The sequence below is a fragment of the Toxotes jaculatrix genome, chromosome 6 (genome assembly GCF_017976425.1).
Source record: "Toxotes jaculatrix isolate fToxJac2 chromosome 6, fToxJac2.pri, whole genome shotgun sequence".
Lineage (NCBI taxonomy): Eukaryota > Metazoa > Chordata > Actinopteri > Toxotidae > Toxotes > Toxotes jaculatrix.
Window position 1 is genome coordinate 5,337,283 of NC_054399.1, and position 21,304 is coordinate 5,358,586.

At 40.9% G+C, this 21,304-nt stretch overlaps 1 protein-coding gene across 2 annotated transcripts in view; it reads right to left on the reverse strand.

The window, feature by feature from the left end:
- ddr2a (discoidin domain receptor tyrosine kinase 2a) overlaps window positions 1-20,417 on the reverse strand; it is a 28,331-nt gene extending 7,914 nt beyond the window's left edge. For both annotated transcript variants that reach the window (XM_041039974.1, XM_041039973.1), the window contains exons 1-3: window positions 20,261-20,417; window positions 6,639-6,752; window positions 123-225 (exon numbers count right to left, since the gene is read on the reverse strand). In XM_041039974.1, coding sequence (XP_040895908.1) covers window positions 123-225; window positions 6,639-6,720 — 185 coding nt within the window. In that variant the 5' untranslated portion in view covers window positions 6,721-6,752; window positions 20,261-20,417. The remainder of the gene's footprint in view (window positions 1-122; window positions 226-6,638; window positions 6,753-20,260) is intronic.
- Window positions 20,418-21,304: the final 887 nt, after the last annotated feature.

A 21,304-nucleotide genomic window follows, 5' to 3' on the forward strand; every position in this document is an offset into this window, starting at 1 on the left:
TAAACAGGCATGGGCACCTTACAGGGTAAACCACCCAGACACACACTCATTATCAGGGTAAACATACTATGAAACATGTGTGAGTTTGTGTCTGTGTGTGTGTGTGTGTGTGTAGGACCTACCTGCCATATCTAGCAGCAGTGGATTCGGACCACTGGCTGGAGGCAGAGATGTCCTCGTCCTGTATCTGCCCTCCTGACATGCCCAGAGGATACCGACACACACCTGAGACACAACAACGCATTTTGTTAAAATTACAGATAAACAGATGAATATGGAAACTGTAATGAAGGTCAGTGAAAAACCACCAGACTAACATTCTCCATTTGTTCTGCCATAAACACTATTTACCAAAAGGGGGAAGTGACTAATTACAAGCACTGTCGTTAAAGACTAGCTTTTTGTTTTTGCCCGCACTTTTTTGAGTACAATCTGAGAGCAGTAATTCTACTTTAACTTACAGTGAGTCCAGTTTTGATTGCACACTTCTGGAAAAGCCAGAATTACAGAAAAACCTTTGGTCATATTGATATGACACATTTAGGAAAATATGACATTTCTGTTTAGTTCCACTTTTTCTTCAAAAGTGACCAGTGGAAAAGATTTGTCATTTAAAAAAATGGCCATCACATGTGTCTTCATGCTTCCATTTCACCTCATTTCAGAGGGAAATATGTCCTTTTTTACATCCATATGGAGTTTAAGATTTTAAAAAACCAACAAGGACATAAAATATGATGTTCTAAAATATATTTAATTATTTTTACCTTACATTTTAAGTTTAAGTTGTTTTTCTGGTAATGCATAAATACCATGACTTGAGTAATATATTGAATGCAGGACTTTACTACTTGTGAGTGACTCGTATTTTTTTACACTGTTGTACTGCTAGTTTTACTGACTTCAGTGTGTCTTGTCCCAGTGAGGTTGCCATGCTACACGTATGCAAAGCTAAACTGTCTCTTGGTTGTAGCTTCGCAAGCAGATATGAGACAGGTGTCAGTTTAACTCTTAGCAAATATGGAAATTATCATATTTTATTTAACTATTTATCTAAGTAAAGGCTCTGAATACAGTTGGCAGGCTTTATTGACTTTATTGATCCGACAGCAGACCAAGTATATGACAATAGGATATTCTAGTAGTTTTTCCACCTGTGGTATTCACCTGGATTATCACACTCTGAAACATGCAGCTCTCCTCACTTCTCTCAGACCAACCACAGTGCTGGCTGGTGCCAGCATATTTCAAACATTCACCAGACGCTCTCAGACATTTCTAAGACAGAACTACTGAACTCCCAGCTCCTGTCAAGAAACCTGCAAAATGTGATGGATAGTGCTGAACGAAGGGGTGGTGGTGTGAGGGGACTCCACACACACACGCACACATGCACGCACGCACGCACACACACATGCAAGCACACTGCACTCAAATTGTGGTTGCTTTATTGAAATAATAAGCTAGATCCATTCAGTGTCTCTGCCAGTCCAAACAGCACTGATATCAAGCACATGTACAGGAGTTAGTTACTGTGTGTGTGTGTGTGTGTGTGTGGTAAAACTGGCTGGTTTCTAGCCCATCACGCCCCCACTGTGCGGTCAATAGAAGCAATATGCCCTCTGTTTCCTGCATGCCCCTCCACCCCCTCATCCTCCTTTTTCTTCTGTCTCCTCTCTGTCCTCTCCTCCTGTGTGGTCTCACCGCTCTCTCTTTTCTTCGGTCCCCTTCAGTGGTCAGAGCTGATTTAAGTTAACGCCGTTATTTAGAAAATCTTCACCTCTTTAAGACTCAGTGGGTTAGCGGCCAACTGAGTGTGATACAGCCAATATGGTATCTATTAACTTTTACAAGACTCTGAATGAATTTACTGATTCCTGGGTGTTTCCAAGGGTAAAAATAAAAGCGTAATTTTCCATCATGCGTTATCTACAGGGTTTGGTTGTTTTTGGTCCAACACTGATAACTCAACCTAACAGGATATGACCGCTAGGTAGCCTCATTTATGGATGAAAGAGCCTTTGGAAAAACATGATATCTGTGTATGCGATAGCATTGGGTTGTGGCTTTCAGTGAAGCTGGAGGCAGAAGTTGAAGGGAGTCTGACCCTTTTAGCCTGGCCCCTTGTCTCACAGAAAAACCTTTGAGAAGATGCCAGCAACAGCAGAGCTGGAGGTTCAAGGCCTTCTCTGTCCCTCTCCTGCTTCTTTCTTTCTTCCCGTGATTCTCCCTTCCTCTTTTCTTGATCTCCTCCAAATATTTGCTTAAAAGTCAAGATGTGGAAACCCCTGAAGGGTTGGGACCGGGACTCATGACCCGATGCACTGCTTGCTTGTCTGCATGCACACACACACACACACACTCCAGACAAGCAAAAAGCAGGCGTAGATGTAACCACACACACGCATGCAGGGCTCGTCTTGGCAGTGACACAGTGACAGTTTGAAGGAGGCACAAACAAAAACTCTTCCAGATGTCTACATTCGCCTCATCTGCCCTCCTTTCATCTTGTCCTCCCTAACCTTTGTTCCATGCTGCCCTCTTCATTTCAGCCCTCATCATTTATCCCCAACTGTTTACACCCCTCCCCTCCACTCCTGTTTCTCCCCTTGCACCAGATCGCCTTGGCTATAAGCAGACCACATCAACCGAAACCATCTCACTCATCTCATATTCTCAGCGTATTAGCGGTATCCTGGGCGACATAATTACAAAACCATTTCAGTGATAGGTGCGGTGCTCAAATTGCAAGTATGATAGCTGTAGTAAAACACAAATCGTCAGAACCTGCTTCAAGTGAAACAACCGAGATCTCCAACAAGTGATTTAAAATCAAATCAGGGCAGGATAAGATGACGAAGAACGTCAGAGTTTGAAAATAAAGTGGAACCTTTGGATTGATAATATCTGGCATCTAGTAGCTTAAATGTTGTATCTGTCCTGGTGTTACAGTATTGCTGTTAGAGCCCAGTCCAGCAAGAGGTTGTGGGGTTTGAGGTGGTTGGTGTTCCTGAACTTATGACTGTAGGCCAGCAGGGCCTAATGCACGCAGAGGCGAAGAGTGTAAACAGGCACAGCATCTCCCCTTTTACTCCTACTGAGTCCACACTGCGATGAAACATCGTCAAAAAATACTTTTAGTGGCAATGCCGGGTTAATTGTGTGCATGTGTGTGAGGTGGTGACATAAATTGTGTAATTTTTCTATAAAGCCTTGCCAGACAGATACAGTGATACAGACCACAGACAGTGCAATGTCACCAGTTGGGGAAAACACAGCAATTTCCTGGGACATAATTGATGAAAATAGGAGTCATTATCAGAGTCTTTAACCACATCCGAGAGAGTCAGAGAGAGAGAGAGAGAGAGACAGAGACAGAGACAGAGAGAGAGAGAGAGAAACGTGTTTCAGTCTGTCGTGCCGGATGTATGACCGCTCTTCCAAATGTTGGTTTTTGCTGTGTTTATTTATCTACCCAACCCACTCAGAGGTGACCCCTGGGGTGAGTTGCGGGGGACAGGCGAGTGTGTGCATTTAGACGCGCACACACACATACGCAGATTTACCCCCTCCCGCCACACACACACACACAAACACACACACACACACACTTCCCCCACCACCCATCAGGCTTCACATTTGGCCAAAGCATCTAAAAATATCACCCGAGAAAAAGGTGGAAAAATACCAGCCCTGTGTGGTGGAGGAATAGTGAGAGAGAGAGAGAGAGGGAGAGAGAGATGAAGGAGTAACGGACCAAACCCCCCTCTCTCACCTCTTGATTTTTACCGCACCCTGACTACTGAAAGGCAGGCTTGTTCTGTAATGTTTGCTGTCCAACCGCTGACTCCAAACACACTCACACATACACACACTGTGTAGTCACGCAAGTTGCCGCATAATACCTGTCCGTTTAAATGTCAGGGGCAGTTTTGGCTGTGTCTCTTATGAATTTAATTTCTATTTTATAAAAGCAGATAGACAGACAGACCAGCTAGTCGCATTCAGCAGCTATAGCAATATTTGCCTCAGGAGTTGGTGGAGAACAAAACAGTGGTAAAAGGAGAGAAAATATTATAAATAATTTTCTGGGGTCTGCTGGATGTGCAAACAGGCTAACACCACAACAACCTTTTTAATGCAACAATAAGTCAGTGTTGTGTGTTGGGTTTATTGCTTATGCTTATGGTAAGAGGAATATTATTTCTTCATTCAGAAGTTAGTCTCAGTGGGATGTGATTTTCATCGTTGAAAGCTGAAAGTCCTGATGCATTCATTTATTCACTTGGTCATTTATTCATCTGGGATTTATTTCAAACATCCTCAAGGGGAAGAAGCCCACACAGTAATAATACTGCGTGATATTTGGCTGCTCTGCCCAGGCCTGTGCTCATGTCCACACCTCCTCCTCCCTCTGCAGTGAAATAAAGTTCGCCCACTCACGAGTAAAATGGGAAAGACAGGGATGGTATAACTCCATTGCTTGGGAATTTTAAACAGGGGAAAGTTGGCATCACTCTACATCTCGGCTCTACTAAATTCAGCCATGAATATTTCCAGACTGTGGAAAAATGACCCTCTTCTCAATGCAGCAGAACTAAAGCATTAGACAGAGTTATAGGTGGATATATCCTGCTTCCATATATTAGAACAGGTTGAGATTTGAGCTTTTAGTGACACTGGAGGTGATCGTTGGTGGTTTCTGAGTGGAGAAATCCCTTGGGTCAGATTTTAGATACAAAACTTTGTCTTAAATGGTGAACTTCTTGAACTTTGACCATGATCAGATGCACAAACAGTCCTTTCCATGACTTATGAGTGGTCAAGTACTGGGAAACGCGCACACGTGCACGCACGCACACAAACACACACAAACACACACACACACACACACACACACACACACACACACACACACACACACACACACACACACACACACACACACACACAAACACACACACACACACAGTGCTGGGGAGAAAGACAGAGCTTATTTCAATGGACTTTCCTGCTGTCAGAATGTCTGGTATGCATTAGCCACAGACTCCAGTGGGATAGCTGGATCCACAGCATGCGTGTGCATGCGGGTATATGCATGTGAGCAGGCGCACAAAAACACAACACACACACACACACACACACGTACACACACTCACAAAAACAAAGAAAGAGGAGAGACAAGCGGGAGAAGTACCACAGGGGTCAAACAATCAAATCCTTGATTAAGTGTAGTTGAAAAGATGTCTCTTCTTCTTCTGTCGTTTTTTGGTGCAGAATGCTAAATGGTACAAGATCTAAGATTGCGTGTAAAATCTGAAATGTAAAAAGCATCTTAGGTTACATTTACATCTGGTTAAATGGGTCAGAAATGTAGCTATTAACATATACAGACATGTGCATGAAAGCAACCACAGCATGAACACACTATTTTACACGAAAACTCCCTCTATAAACACTCTCTATGATCTCTATCTCACTCGTTCACTCTATTTCTTTTAACTCTCTATAAAACTCTCTTTTATTCTGTTAGTTTTGGCACAAAGAATATGAACATATGAATGACACTAAGGGTAAGCCCAGTTTAAGAGTGTGTTTATGTGTGGTGTTGTGTGTGTGTGTGTGTGTTTGGGCATGGGAATGGGAGAATGTTTCAGTGTATGGATAAATTCTCTAGAAAACAGCTGCTGTTAAAAAAAAATCTTCAGGTTTAAACATAAAAATGTAATGTTTGCAGTTTTTCCTTCTGATCTGGAGCAGAAAACCCCTTTGGGAAAGCTTTAAACACGGCTGTCATCATGACCTCATGTTTGCTTTTATTTTCATACTTTCTTAAAATATAACTAGGCTTACAGTTATAAAACACAGAAGAATATAATGTCAAAAGTTTTATTTTGAAAGTGGAAATGGGGTGGAGTAAGGCGGGAGGATGTGGAAGTGATGGCGCGTTTTTTTTTTTTTTTTTCCACTGCTGTTTTTTTCTTCTTAAGCAGTATTTGGCAGTGAGGTCAGTGTGACCTGTATACTCTGCGTTTAACTTTTTTTTTTTTGACAAAACCATCATTTATAACTCTTTAGATCAGAGCATATTCATTCATTATCCTTTCAACAATGAAGAAAACTCAGCGTGATGACAGAAGCTTTGAGACTGAAATCATAAACAGTAGCCAGTTCGGGGTTTTTACTGGCAAATATCTGCTGTATTTCTACTATTTCAACAATAACCAAAAAACCTCTCTTTGATTCCTATTTGACTCTGTCTCTGCCCACCAAATGTTGCTACTCTATTTCCTTGTAAAAAAAAAAAAAAAAATTATTGGTCCTTTTTCATTGACATCACAAAACCACCCGTGCAGTGGAAGGAGAGCTGGAGAAAGACGTGCATGCTGGGATCAAAGAGGCCAAACCAGAGAGAGGGGACCACATGGCTCCCACAAAGCAGCACTTATCCAAAATCTGAATCAGTCACAGTCTGGACTACCGGACTGCAACACCAAACCCAAGAACACTACCCAAAACTCACAAAAGTCATTTTATAGTATTCACAAAGTCTCGAATATGATTTCATTGCAGTCTGAGACTCGAACACAGACGCCCTGAAAAATGAAGAAGATGAAGCCTCTCATGGTGGCACATACTTGGGTTGACCTGCGACATGACGGCTCCTAACAGGTAGAAGAGGATGAGCAGGAGGAAGTGAATGTCCCACAGGTGCTTCATCCCAAACACATGCACAGAGACAGGCTTCCAATCTGAAAGGCAAGATAGAAACAGCAGGTTACACAACAGTCAGTGCCACATTTTGATATATAGTTTGACCACAAGGGTAAAACTGTTAAAAATAGCTCAGTATGTAAACTGCAGCATGAACACATTTTATTTTGTACTTACTCCTCTGTATTCATGGGAACCAAACATTTGTTTAGACATACAAGGGAAAATGGGAGTTTAATTGGAAGCATGTTTTTATTCCACTCAATAAAAATAATAATTGCCACCAAACAGTGGAATTTCCATTTCTTTCGAGGTTTATCACTCTTTGAGAAAAGGCCTGTTAAATTCTAACTGTGGTGATATTTCAGTATCAGACCTACAAGAAAGAAAAGTCTCACTTCATTTGCAATTAAAATGCAGGTCATTACTTTATAATTTTTCACAGCACACACTAATTGTAGGAACAAGTGATGAATGAATGAATGAATGAATGAACGAAAGGACAAATGATGGAGGCAGAGGGAGACACAGAGACACTGAGTCACAGACATGACTTCAGCAGGACAGATGCAGCGCCAACAAGCCGCCTCCAACTGACCACTTAGTCCAACAGCAGAGAAAAACAACTAGTTTCAACTAGTTTCAGTCCACACTTCATTTAGGATTTCACTGCCCAAATGTAGAAGCACAAAAACAATGGACTAACAAGGAAATACAGACATCTTTGGTACCTCCACATAAAACTTTGCTTATTAAATGTTTACAATGGGACAGGGATGTTTTCAGTTTCTGTTAGTGTTATCTGATCATGACCAGGTTAACTACTGGGAAAAACCAACTGGGCCATTTTTACTGCTGCTCAAAGTCTCTGTTATATAACTGAGGTTAGTTTTATTTGTTCACATTGTGTTAATCACAGCTTATGAAACCGAATTATACAGACACGTTTCATTTTTTAAATTAGTTAGAAATAAACATCTAAATCTTAATATTTTAGTCTCTATGTGATGGTTTTGTATCTTTATTATTGTACAGGCAACAGGCTCCAACATAAACACTAAAAGACATCAACAAAGCAGGGTTATCTAAACCCAATTACACATGACACAAAACAAAACTACCAGAGCACTGCGGGAATTTTCACAGAGAGACATTGGAGTGTGTGTGTGTGTGTGTTGTGTGATCAGACGTTTCCTGGTCTTCATCCCAGGCCAAAAACAACATTTTCCTGACATCTCCTCATTGAAATAACAGAAGGACCAGCAGCATGCCGCTCAGAGCTGTAGCACTGAACAATAGGACATGACTGAACCATAGTGCAAGCCTTCATTCACATACTGTTCAGTCAGATGTCAATGGCTGTACTGCACTGTATTATAACCACTCAATTCCTAAAATAATCCCAATATGTGCTTTGCTCTTGATGCTTATATTCAGTGGGGGATCTCCATCAGCAGCAACTCTGTCTGCTAATGCTCCAGTGCACTGACCAAACTAACCTCTGACATATATGAAATGCAGGTTCACATATGCACAACTCTGTCCATGGGAAACAAGTCCAGACCTGTTGATTTTGAGTCCATGCCCAACTTTTTGACCAGCAGGCAAGATTCATGATACCTGATATTAAAGAACAGTCTCCACAGCTTTCCATATTGCATGACTACGGTGATTTGACATGTGATTTATAATATAACGCTAATCTCTCTCAAATTAAGAACCAAATGCTTAAGCAGACCTTTAAAACAAACTTGTAGTAAAAAACAACCTCAAACTAATCTCGTGTTAATGAATTTTGTGACATTAATTACAACCTGACTTGCTTCTTTCATTGTGCCCTCACACATAATCTCATTGCTTTTCTTACTTCCATTTCCTGCAGCTTCAGGTTACAGCCACTTCCCACTGAGAGTCCTTTGCTAAGCTTAAGTCCTCTCGACTTTTCATAGCTAATGAAACACAAACACCTGATGGCTTGTGTGCGTTTGGAAGTCAAAAATATGTTTACCATGTGCTGGAGAACATTTATGTAAAGGCTGCTTGTGTTGTATAGGGGAGGAGACTTGACCTTTGGTTCTACATTTGGACACTCTCAAAGGACCGTACTGGTGCTTTTGCATGTTTTAGGCCATTTACTGCAAATCACATACGTTTTACAGTACAGCTCACCATTTAGCAAAGTATGCCATAACTGGGGATGGGGGCCAGTCTCCCAGCCGTCAACATGTTTGGTCCAGAGACTTTGACTTTGGTGTTCTCTTCTCATCATCAGGTCAAAATGTTTGCTCCTTCAACACTACAGTGCATGACAGGATACATCTGAACCTGATGATCAAACATAGCTGTTGTTAGCATATGAACACATTAAATGTTAACATGCTAAATTTAGCATGACCTGACAGATGAAAATGGTGGTCTTTCAGTAGAGTCTGACAGTGCACTGTTGAGACAGATAAAAGCTAAGCCATGTCTGACTGAGCCTATCAAGCTGAGCCTCCTATGTCTAACACGGACACCACACCAAGAAAAAGCCTTTTAATTGAGATAACAACGTGGGCTTCTCTGTGGCGCCACTCTCACACCAAATGCTACATGTCTTGCTCCACTAGTGGAAAGGCAGCACTAACAAAGTTGTTTTTTTATCCGTCCACATTGTTTAGCATGAGCATGACAACCTCCTGCCCACAACTGGAATGGTTACAGACTAATACAGTCTTGTTAGATTGATAGATGTATTTTATTGCCATTTTATTACCACAGCCATTTTTGGTACATGTCAGTACAGTACAAATCACATCACTGCACTCTAATATAGCTTTAAAAATGATGAAAGCTCTTTTTCCCTCACTGTAAACAGCCACAGGCCTCAGCACATTATCTGTGTCGAAATAAAATCTAACTGCAAAAACTTAGAAACTGCTTAGCATTGGTATGAAGAGATTTAAGTCTTGACAGTCAGCCAATCAGCAGAAATCAAACCAAGATGACAAACACTCGGAAAAAATGGACGGAAGGAAAATGACAATGAGTCTGTGAAACAGTCAAGACTGAAGTACTGAGATCAGTGACTGAAAGTAAGACTGAAAGTAGGTTTTGGAGAGTTGTCAGAAATGTAAAATGTATGTGGTTTCTAGTAAATGGGTTAAATTAATGAGAAAACAATTTTTGGAAAATGTAAATGCTTTTCCAACAATTTATACCTTATGATGACATTTTTTCCTCTTTGTTCTTTTACCGTTTTCTCTCTAGAATTACAACAAATCTAAAATCCAAGCTATTGTTGTGATTCATATACTTTGGGTATAAGTTTAGTTTAGTTTAGTTTAGTTTAGTTTAGTTTAGTTTAGTTTAGTTTAGTTTAGTTTACTGTATGTTGAACACCAGAAACTGTTGAGATGGTCTTGGTTTAGTGGTTGTTAAAATGTGGAAGCAGATTTCCCGTGTATCGCTTGTATTGCTGCAATACCAGCATGAAGCGAACAGCTGTTATTCCACAACAGGCTTCTGTTTTAGTAACATCAGATCAGTCAGCGCTGGAGTTAGAGGCACAGGTTCACAGTTCTGGAAACTTCTCTTCATTCTCTTCTTACAGGAATACAGCAGGAAAAACTTATTCATGTCCTATCTCGGTTTCAAAAACCATCTACTCCAGGATTTTTTCCTTTTCGCATTCAGAGACGTATTTCAAACTTTAAAGGGAAAAAGTGTAGAAAAATAAAGTAATGAGCTTATAAAAGCATTGTCAAATCATCTGAAGGTTTAAATTTCAACTTGCTGCATATAAATTTCACAAGTGTCCATTTCCCTTTATTTATTATGCTCTTGCTATCATCAGACTTTGAGTTTTTCCACACAAAGATAATTAACTGTATCATTTCATAGCGAACTGTACTTTATTCCATCAATTATTTGATACAAAGAGGTGCAACTTCTCTGTCTGAACAATGGACGTCGCTCTTCGAAATTCATTTCAGCAGCTACATCTTACAGTAACACTTAATTTTCTCAAGTAAAGTAAAACAGAGATGGGGGAAAAGAGACGCAACGAGGACCAGCTGCACAAACCCTTCAGTGATGAATTTATTCTCACAGCTCAGATCTAGATCTAGGTCACATCGTCTTCCCCACCTGTTTGTTAGAGCACGGCACAAAGAGACAGACAGTAGGTTTTTCTGGACCCTTGTTATTCAGAAAACTTGAGCGTATACTAATGGCCCGTTTTGGAAATTACCCTTTACACTTTAAGAAGAATGGGTAAAGTAACGTAATAATCATTCAGCAGACACCAACAGGCAGAGTTTGGTTTGGACTTCACTGGTCTGAGGTAAAGTCTGCTCTCCTCTGTAACCATGGTACCCAGGTAAACTAGGCCCACCTACTTTTTGAGGAGTGTTGAGCTCACACTCTGCTAACTTATTAAAATGTGCTGGCAGTCCAGTGTGAACAGGTCCAAAGAGAAAGAGAAGGTAAAGGTCTTAGCAATAAAATTTTGCTGTTAACACTGATTAAAACTACAGTATATAGACATTCTATTTACTACAGTGAATTATATTTATTTATTTATTATATATAGTATATATTATGTGCATTAAAGACGTGCAGGTGTGTTGCTCTCAGCAGTACTAGTGCCTCGGTTCTGGGGATGACATGTTGGTCAGTCCACTCCTTTGTGCTAATTAGCAAATGTTGACAAGTTAACATGCTAAACTAAGATCAAAGTACCTAAGAGCAGCCTCACAGAGCCGCTGGCGTGGTTGTAGGCTGTAAAGTCCTAAATTCAGCCTGACATGAAAGAATCAAAACTGCAAAAATTATTCATACCACTAACACAGTGCACTCCTGGGTCACATTTATGAAAATAAACCAAAGTCAGGTCCACTGACACTTCTAAAAGCGCTCAGAAAGGGAACAAAAAATAAACCCTGAGCTGAAAATGTATAAAGTAATCAAAACAAGCCCCTTTGAAGTAAAGAAGCATGTTTGACACTTTTTCACTTTTCAAGTGTCCAGGGGGGACTTTTCTCATCAAATACAAATCTAAGTGTTACAGGTTGTGACCAAAGTGAGAAGGCACAAGGTCACAGAAAAGAATGAGAGTGAGAAAGGAAGAGGAAAAGAACATCACCAGTTTTATATCTCCAGAGAATGACAGAGACGTAACAGAGTGGAGTTTGAGTTTCACATCAGGTCCCACCTTCACTGTGCGGTACCTCCAGACTTTAAGTTATAAATGCCTGGGCAATAACTCATAAAGGAAAACTGGCCTCATATATTCCTACTCCAGAAGACTCCTCTGTCCCTCAGCGAAATATTTTTAGCCATCAGTGCGGTGAGGAGACCCATGCGTAGTCCCTCACTCCGATGCATTTCAATATATTATTTTATTATTTATTTTAAACCATTGATAAATTATAACAGGAGCTTGTGTTCCACTGCATTCACTGGTCAAAGGTCCAAATATTTCTATGCTTTATTCACATTATGTACCATTTAGCCTCCCAAATTCACACACATTACCTGCTCCCAGGACACTTTGACCACCAGGGGCCTTACCATCTGGTCAGCTAAGAAGACAAGAGGCCCCTGTGATCAGAGGCCCCCAGGCAACAGCTCCACTGTAAACCTGTGTTTGGATAATTACAGTAAAATTTGTTTGTTTGTGTATATTTGGTGTGTGTACATATCTCTATACACACATAGATAATACTTTAGAGCCAAAACAAATGGTGAAATCTGTTTCTGAGAGTACTACTACCGCTTTTCTGTATCTCAAAATCTTTTCATAACTACCAGTATGTTTTAGCATGACAGCCATATACAGTACTGGTACGTTTACCCAGTAGATCACATATAATAACAAAACCGTATGTGGTAAATGCACCTGAATGCGGTGGCAAATTACTATATCTGCTGTACCAGTGGGAGTTCTGGCATGTCAGCTCACATTAAACGCAATATCTAACATGTCACTTACTCACTTAGACTAATATCTGTGTCCAGATATATTCATAGATATGTCCTGCTAAAGCTCTCAATCACAGCACTGTTCACACTGGTCATGCCTGAAGTGTTACAGAAAGAGTAAACTTTAATCACTCTGACTGGACCTTTGTTAGAAGTCAAACAGCTTTTTATAAACACTAAATGTTAATAGGCAGCGAGCAGAGTTTATTGTATCAGCTTGGAGCAGAACGTTCCTGTAGAGAACGAATACTGACTTGAATTTCTGCTTCGAGGGGGAAAAAATGTCTGTGCCCCATAAATATCGTCTCCCCCTTGGCTAGTTCAGGAAGTGGTGAAGGACAGATACTCCCCTCAGAGACCCACGAGCTCACAGAGCTCAACCAAGAAACACACACACACACACACACACACACACACACACACACACACACACACACACACGCACACACACACACATACACATACACACACACACACACACACACACATACACACACACACACACACACACACACACACACACACACACACACACTGAAACGAGTTCCCAAATTTGTGCCATTCGCAGAAAAAGTCATCACTAACAAAAAATTAAGACTTCGCCATCGTCCACCTCCATGGTTACTCGTCTCATATCCTTTGAAACTTGAAGCACACTCATTACAGAACTCTCACATGGCAAAAGGATAGCGGTTTTATTTTGTTTGATTCCCAGGCTTTTTTGTTTGTATAAATAATCTCGCATACAGAGTAACACTGGTGTACCACCAGGTCCTGCACCCTGGGAAAAGCCTGGAAAGTCAACATACAGGTTTACTTGGCTCTGTTCCCTGCCTCTGTCCCTCTCTCTCTCTCTCTCTCTCACACACACGGCAGCGTCAACATTTGGGGTTTTACATGGGCCCCGGCAGAAGAGGAAGCCAGCAGCAGAGGTTCAGAGGGTCAAGAGGGACTGAACATTTCACCAGCCAACCACCAAAAACAGTCCCGGATCTGCTGCCCTAAAGGTACAAAGGTCTGAAGTTTGCAAAATTACATCTCTTCTTCCTCTCAAATGTAGGTCATAATCTTTGTTAAACTGTGTGACTTAATGTTGATCAAAATGTGAAATGTAATTACAATACTTACATATAATTAGAACAACAATGTGACAAGTTAATTTGCAACTTTGACACACTATGTTAAACAAATGACATCAAAATGCTGAATGCTGGATTCATGATCTCACATCTACTCACGCCTCGTGCTCTAAATTGATGTAAGTTATAATCAGTGCACAGTAACAAGGCACAACAAGAGTCTGTATTTTCCTTTCTTGTTACACAGCAGTGACTGTCGGGATTATCCAGTCCATCGCTGCAGCACTGTAACTGCTGCTTGCAAGCCAGCTTGGCTCTGTGAGCTAAATGCTAATGTCAGCCTGCTAACATGCTCTTTGTGATGGAGCTAACATGCTGATGTCAGCAGGTGTGATGTTTACCATGTTCACGAAGTTATTACAAACCATCCTCAGAGGGGCAAATCTACCATCCAACAGCTGTTCAGACATTTAACTCAAAGCCAAACTGTGAAGCTCATGTTGGGTTAAGAGGAAAAGTCATTAGGATTCGCCACAAGAATATATTAAATTATATTTCACAATATTACAGTTTCAGAAGCAACTCATCAACCAATTTTAATTGCTTCACAGTTCCCTGCAATTTAGGGAGGAATGCAATAATGGTATAAGGGTATGTCAAAGGAACCACAGATGAAAATTGGCTTTTAACTCTATCTGGTGGAATAATGGAGCACCCAGTGGTGCACAATGTACCTGGACCAGTTCCAGCCTGGGGACTCTGTATCCCTCATTGTCTGCCTCTCAACCTCTCACAAGGGAAGAAAACGCACAAAAATTATTTTAAAATAGTCTCTAATACCTCAACCCAGAAAGGTGTGTGTGTGAGATCTTGGTACAGGATCTGATCGCTATAGTGTGCCCATGTGCTATGCACCATAACCATCAACATATGCTTCCTATTATATCCTCTTGTTTCTCCCTTAAGGCTGTAACATAGCATCACAGGTATTTTATTTTTATGGGAATGCATGAAATCCAAATCACATTTCCCAATCAGACCCAGGTGGAGCCATGTAAACATACAGCAGTAAAATCTGAGAATAAGGCACACATATGTGCATGTAGGTTTTCACACACACACACACACACTTAACGAAATTTTCTAGACTGGAGGGGAAAACAATCCTCTATTGTCTAGCTTAGACATGACACCCCAGGGAGAAGTTAATTACAGGACATGCATGCACATGTAATGACATACAAGGCAGATTTAAGAGTTGCTCTATGATAGAGCTGGACCCATAAGCAATGGTTTTACTGTAATATAAAACCAAAAGCAAAAAAGCTGAGGTCCTGTGCTGACTCACAAGCTGAGATACTGTACTTATCCATGTCTTTAAATATCACGAATCTTATCAGAAAGTTCTCACTCTCTACCCTCTTTTGTATCATGTCCTGCTGTGTAGAAATTTTTCTTTTACGAGGAGGTCAGAGGTCAAACTCAGGTACAGAGCTGCACTGCAGGAGCCGGTCTGGATTCTGTCTTTAGGCGTCCTGCAACGAGGACATGAAGGTGAGTCCTAAAGGACACACTCTCTGTAATGTGATGACTTTCTCCTGCCCATGTACTATGTAATAAAGCAAAGGGGGGTACTAAAACTATTTTCATTTACATAAGAGAAGCTCAAGCAGGAGCACACCTGCTGTAGTGCCGCACTGATGGTGCCATTAGGGACCTTTAGTTGCCTGAGGACATGAACAGTTGGAGCCAGTGTGCAGGTGCTCGTAAAAGCTACCAGCTGCTGTTTAGAAGCCACAAGGGAGAAAGAAAATGAGAAACGGCAGGAGAGATTCTAGGCCCACTTACCTCACCTGTAAACACTCACAGACAGATTCAGCACATTCAGTGTTTCATCTACCTACTAAATCCACCAACAACATTTCAGCAAAGATTCATAACTGTACATTGTGAATATCGTGCAATGGCAAGGCCCGTGTTTGTTATGTAAGGAGAGTAGCCTGAAATCCTTGACTGGAAATCCATTTTGATTGAATATCCAGGCCCTGAACTTTACAGCTACACTGTCAGATTGGAAAAACACTGGCCCACGCCAAGAAGCCCTTTTTTTTTTTTTCATTTCCCCCGTTAAAGCAGATGTCCATCCTCAGCACACTGCTTAAACCAAGAGCATTGGTCAATTCAACTACAACAAGAAAGTGCTTTTTAAAAAACTTCATCAGGAAAAGTACATCTGGAGGAAGAAGCACTTGGATCTTCTACTTAAAAGTAAAAAGTATGAATATAAGAATGTAAAACTTACTAATAATACTGTATATGGCATTATTAGATTGAATAAACTGATGCATCAATGTGTAATTAGCATTTTACTGTTGTAGCTGGTTGAGGTGGAAAAAACGCAGTAAGTCTTCAAATCAGAGAGACAGAGGCGTGGTGAGATGAATAAATGGAGAAGAAAGAAGAAAAAACAAAAGTTCTGCTACAAAAATCTGTTAATTTTTTAACAAACTTTCATCTAATCTTCTTTCTTTTTGTGTGTGAATACTGGATAAGTTGAACAGTTATTTAAATGAAACCATCCAAAACTTTTGTGGGAGAAACATCACTTTAGAGGAACTGCTCACAACTCCTAAACTTCTGCAACATGACAAGGGGTCTCAACCAAAAACTGCTTTTTTTAAATAAGGAGCCACAAGCCAAACAGCTTGGGAACCACTTCGAGTATCTCAAAATTGTATTAAAGTACAGTCCTTAGCTAAAAGTGCTTTAACATTCAGATAAAATTAGTTGAAACAACAAAGCTGACTGTAACAGCTTTACAAAAAGCCCAGCGTTGTCCGTACAGCATGATACGTCAGCAGTGACAACTCATTCATTGCCCAGTCTGTCATTTGTACACAGTGGCAGCCTGCAGCGTGTCATGAGGTCTTTTTGATGTTGAAATATTACCTCAGATCTTCCCTGACAGCCTGCAATTAGGACAGAAAGGGGAAACCGAGAGACGGCGAGGTGGAGAGACAGATAATGAGCATCAGACAGACAAACAGAAAGAGGCTGCTGCATGTAAACAGGGGAGAAAGAATGAAGGATGACTGAGGAAACACACCACGGCCACATGTGCAAACACAGAGTGACTTCTGTGTGTCACTGTGTGTATGCAGCTATCTTTTTGCTCCTTTATAATTATTTGGTTTGGGGATCTATCTGCACTCAGAGAAGGACCACTGACCTGATCTGCCTGCTCGAGCAGCCTGCTCTGCAGTGTGGATCAAAGAGGCCGCCTTATATTCACTTCATTAATTATTCCACAATGGAAAATGTCACAGAACAATTTTCCATTTTCCAGTAAAATTTATGTATTTCCTGTAACAAGCTAAATCACAAGCAATTCAAATTCAGAAATAAGAGCAACAGATGCAGAACATCTTTAGGGCACATGTAACTTAATCCCCCTCAAATGGTAGGTGAGGAGTGAGGTGCTGGTTTGGGCAGGGTTGAAGTTCAAGCATGTGTGGGATGCAAAGTCAACAGCGCAGTATTTTAGGGTTGATGTTCCCTGAAATGCCGCTATTTATACCAAATTACAGCATGCACCTCTGCTGGAGAGAGCGCACAGCTGGTTTTCGCTTGCCAGAAGCATTGATTTGAAAACACTTCCAATCAAACAACGTCAGCGTCGAGTTACAGCTAAAGCTAAGTAAGCACCGGGTGCCTCCAGCGCAGCGTTTTGAATGTGGGGTTGAAATTACAGCCTTTGCTGTGGCGTGTGATTAGGGTCTGTATGTGAGGATGTCAGTCAGCCTCCGAACTCAGAAGGGAAGGGCTGCTAATTGAAATGACATGTTAGAAAGATGCAGTGATAACACACTCCTAATGTGGCTCCATCCCCCCCTTTCATTCTATCTATCTATCCCTGTGTGTGTATGTGTGTGTGTGATTACAAATCAAATAAAATTACATCCAGATTGTGGAGTGATGGCCCCGTGATTGTTCCCTCTCTCTCTCTATTTTCCAACTGTCTGAACATATAAAAAAAATACTGAATACGAGTACATTATCCACTCCCCCCTGACACACCACAGGCATTTCATATATTTCCCTGTCATAAGCAATGGCTTCTACATTCTGCTTTGACAAAGAATTTTTTTAGCCTGATAAAGATGGTTTCCTATTTACCAGCCCAGCGAGCACACAACAAAAGGAACTTAAGGGAAAAATCCACACCCTGATATTCTTACACTGTCATAAATCGTCAGTCTGTGGTGATCGGTGCGTTCCAGGGCTTTAGTTTGCGGTCAGCTTTTGTAAAGTCGCCTTTTCTATTCTGCAGCTTGCTTTGTCTGCTTGTGCTTCCATTACTTTTTCCTTCTCCAGAAACTGGCACTGCGCAGAGAGAAAGTTGCTGAACTCACGAGGAGAGAGGAGAGTGGAGAGTGGATCGCAGAACAACAACAGGAAAGTGAGTTTCTCTAAGTAGGAAAAACATGTTAGACTCCTCGCTCAGATCACAACATGTCATGGTCCTGTGCTGCATTCTGCTTCACCAACACTGCTGTAAGTGAAGAAATGAGTCGTTCTATCTGCTTTTTCACCCGTGGATTTCTCTCTCTTTGAACATAAATATTTAACATCAGTGCCAAACAAAAGAAACCACACAAAACCCTGATGTTGACTCTTGATGTTTTAGATGGATTTTACATTTTGTAGTTGAAGATAATATATAGATATGACATTATGTCATCTACAGAGCAGTTTGTATGCATGCAAAAAGGTAAATAACTGTGAAAAAGTACATCTGAGTTTGAACACTGCTTCTGCACTTTAAGGCAGAATCTCCCTTTAAATGACAGCACAAAAAGACTGAGTTGCATTTCTGTCTTTAGTCTCAGCTCAAAAGTAAAAAGTAGACCTAAAACTATGGGCTGTACACCCTGCCAGCAGGCCTGCAGCACATGATTATATTCATCATCAATTAATCTATAGGTTAGATGTAATGATGATAATGATAGATGACTTAAATTTCCCATTGGAAGTCATCAGAGTAAAAAAAAATCTGTTGTATTCAACTAGAGAAGCATAAAATAGAGACAAGTAGTAAGTCTTCACATTAGAGAGACAGGAAACAATAAATATGACAAAATGATACGTTTAAACTGAAGTTTGCCACTGATTGATTATCGATTGTCTAATGGATTAACTGGCTTATCACTTCAGTTCTACTCATGTTATGAAGGCCCGAGTTCAGGATTAGCCATGTTATTAACAAAAACAAAGAGCAGTCATGTGTATAAATAAAAAAACTTTCCCGTCTCACACACACAAACACACCAAGAATGACCCCTTGACCTCTAAATAACAATTGTTCCACTGATCATCGCCACTTCTCCCGAGTCTGTCGTTGACCGTCCAGGTCATCGGGTGCTGCTTCAAATGTCAAAGCAGTGAGTTCATACATAGTCTTAACTCTTCAGGTAACTCCTCTGTGTGCAGTTAACTCACCAAATAACCTCGGTGAGGCAGAAAAGAGGGCTTCTGTGCAGACATCTGTCACCCACATACCATCTATGTAACACCTACATAACACTGAAGAACATACACACCACCTTCATGACACCAAAGCAGGAGGTGTACTCGAGGGACAGAAATCTTTTTCAAAGCCGTAACTTGAATGTTCGACGTTTCATCAGCTGACCACACTGAACTCGGAGAGAATCTAGGCAACCATAAATGAGTCAGTTGTTTAACTTTTCCAAAACATTCTTCTAACTTCCCCGCCACAATAAAGCAAACAAAAATGCGTGTGAGCTCAGTGCAGTGAAATAAAAGTCGCATAATTTTTATGTGAGTTACACTTCTTTTATCGCTCGTAAAAAAAAAAGGGATTGTTGGTGCCATTGTGAGCAGCGGAGTCATTTGTATGATGCAGTAAACACTGTCCAGACAGACAAAACTGCACTGAATTGATTTCAGCTCCAACATGACTGAAGACGCAGGATTTAATGCGTGTTCCAAATAAGAGTAAATTACTAAAAAGTTGAGGAGATCTGCTTCCTCTTGAGTTTTGATGACTTATAGAGAGAGAAACGTCCATGATTTATATCCTTTTCTTTATCCTTGGTCATTATTTGAAGTGAAAAGGTGTTTAAATGAAGGATTGAGGGTTAATCATGCTTTAAGCCAACCACAGCAAAGTAAAACAATGTGTAATCGCCTCTGTTAAACACAGCTGGATCTGCAGCAGCAGAGCAGAAACAGAGAGAGGAGTCTGAACCTGGCACTGAGTCACTCTGCTGTCCACTCTTCTACTCTGCCATGCAAACTGCAGCCACTTCACACAAAAAGTACATGGAGTTCAAACATGCAAATACGACTATCACAGTGGTATTCTTCAAGGAAACCTCAGGGCGCCGACATAGGTTTCGAGAAAGTTGATCACGGTTTGAAAAACTGACTTTCCCGTCCAAACAAAGGCAAAAAAAATGCAGAAGAAAAGGATAACTTACTTCTGAGATGGTTTTTTTTTCCTTTCAGACCATTTGTTCAGAGATGGTTTTAGATTATTCCAGTGAGAGTCAGACGGCTGGAAGTTACAACCCGAGTCCTTCTCTCTCTCTCTCTTTCTCTCTCTCGCTCACTCTCTGTCGCCTTCACCAGGACTCACTGGGCTGATGTAAGAAACCCCTGCACATAGGGAAAAAAAAAAGGGAAAGGAGAGAAAGAGGGAGAGGGAGAGAGAGCGAGAGAGAGGGAGAGAGAGAGAGGCAGGGAAAAAAAGAAAAAAAAAACAACTTCACATTCTGTGGATTCTTGGGAGCGTGCCAAAGTCCCAGAATTCCACATGCCACACATAAGGTTTCAATTAAGGCCGAATCCAACGCTCAATCAGAAAGCTTTCTTCCTCCTGAAAAGAGCCTTTCTTTTGACAGCTAGAGGCTGAAGCAACCATAATTCAAGGTAATGTTTGTGTTGTCATCGTTTCTCTGTCATTTCAGAACAGATTTATAGGACGTGTTTGTTGCTACTGTCTCAGAAGTTTTGCATTTTAAGCTTAAAATGCTGTAAATACGTGACTTTTAAAATAAAATCACGCTGTATCCCTGTTGAGTTTGATCATATAAAATCCTGATCGGCGGTTGTGTTACAAGTACACAAAAGTCATCAGCTTTCATATGAAACTCACTGGCACCAACACTGCCGTTTGTCACAGCCTTAATAGTCAAACCAGATCCATGAAAAGTGTGAGTCAAGTGTCAGAGAGAGGTTGTCTTCTGATCAAATCATAAAATGTGTTTTGCTGCTGATGTGGCCCGGACCAGTTGACATTTTATTCAAAAGACACTGTGACCTCAGGTTTTTATTTTTTTCTGGTTTCTTGTGTGATGTGTAAAAGCTGCCTGTATTGTTTCCTGATGAGGAGGACGTACTATCCTGCACCAAAGTGGACTGCAACGGCTGGAAAAATTTATTACAATCTAAGGATTTTACTGTCCACTTAAACTGAGATTTTTTTTCAGCTGCTTTTGCAGTTTTAGCGAAGCCAGCACCCT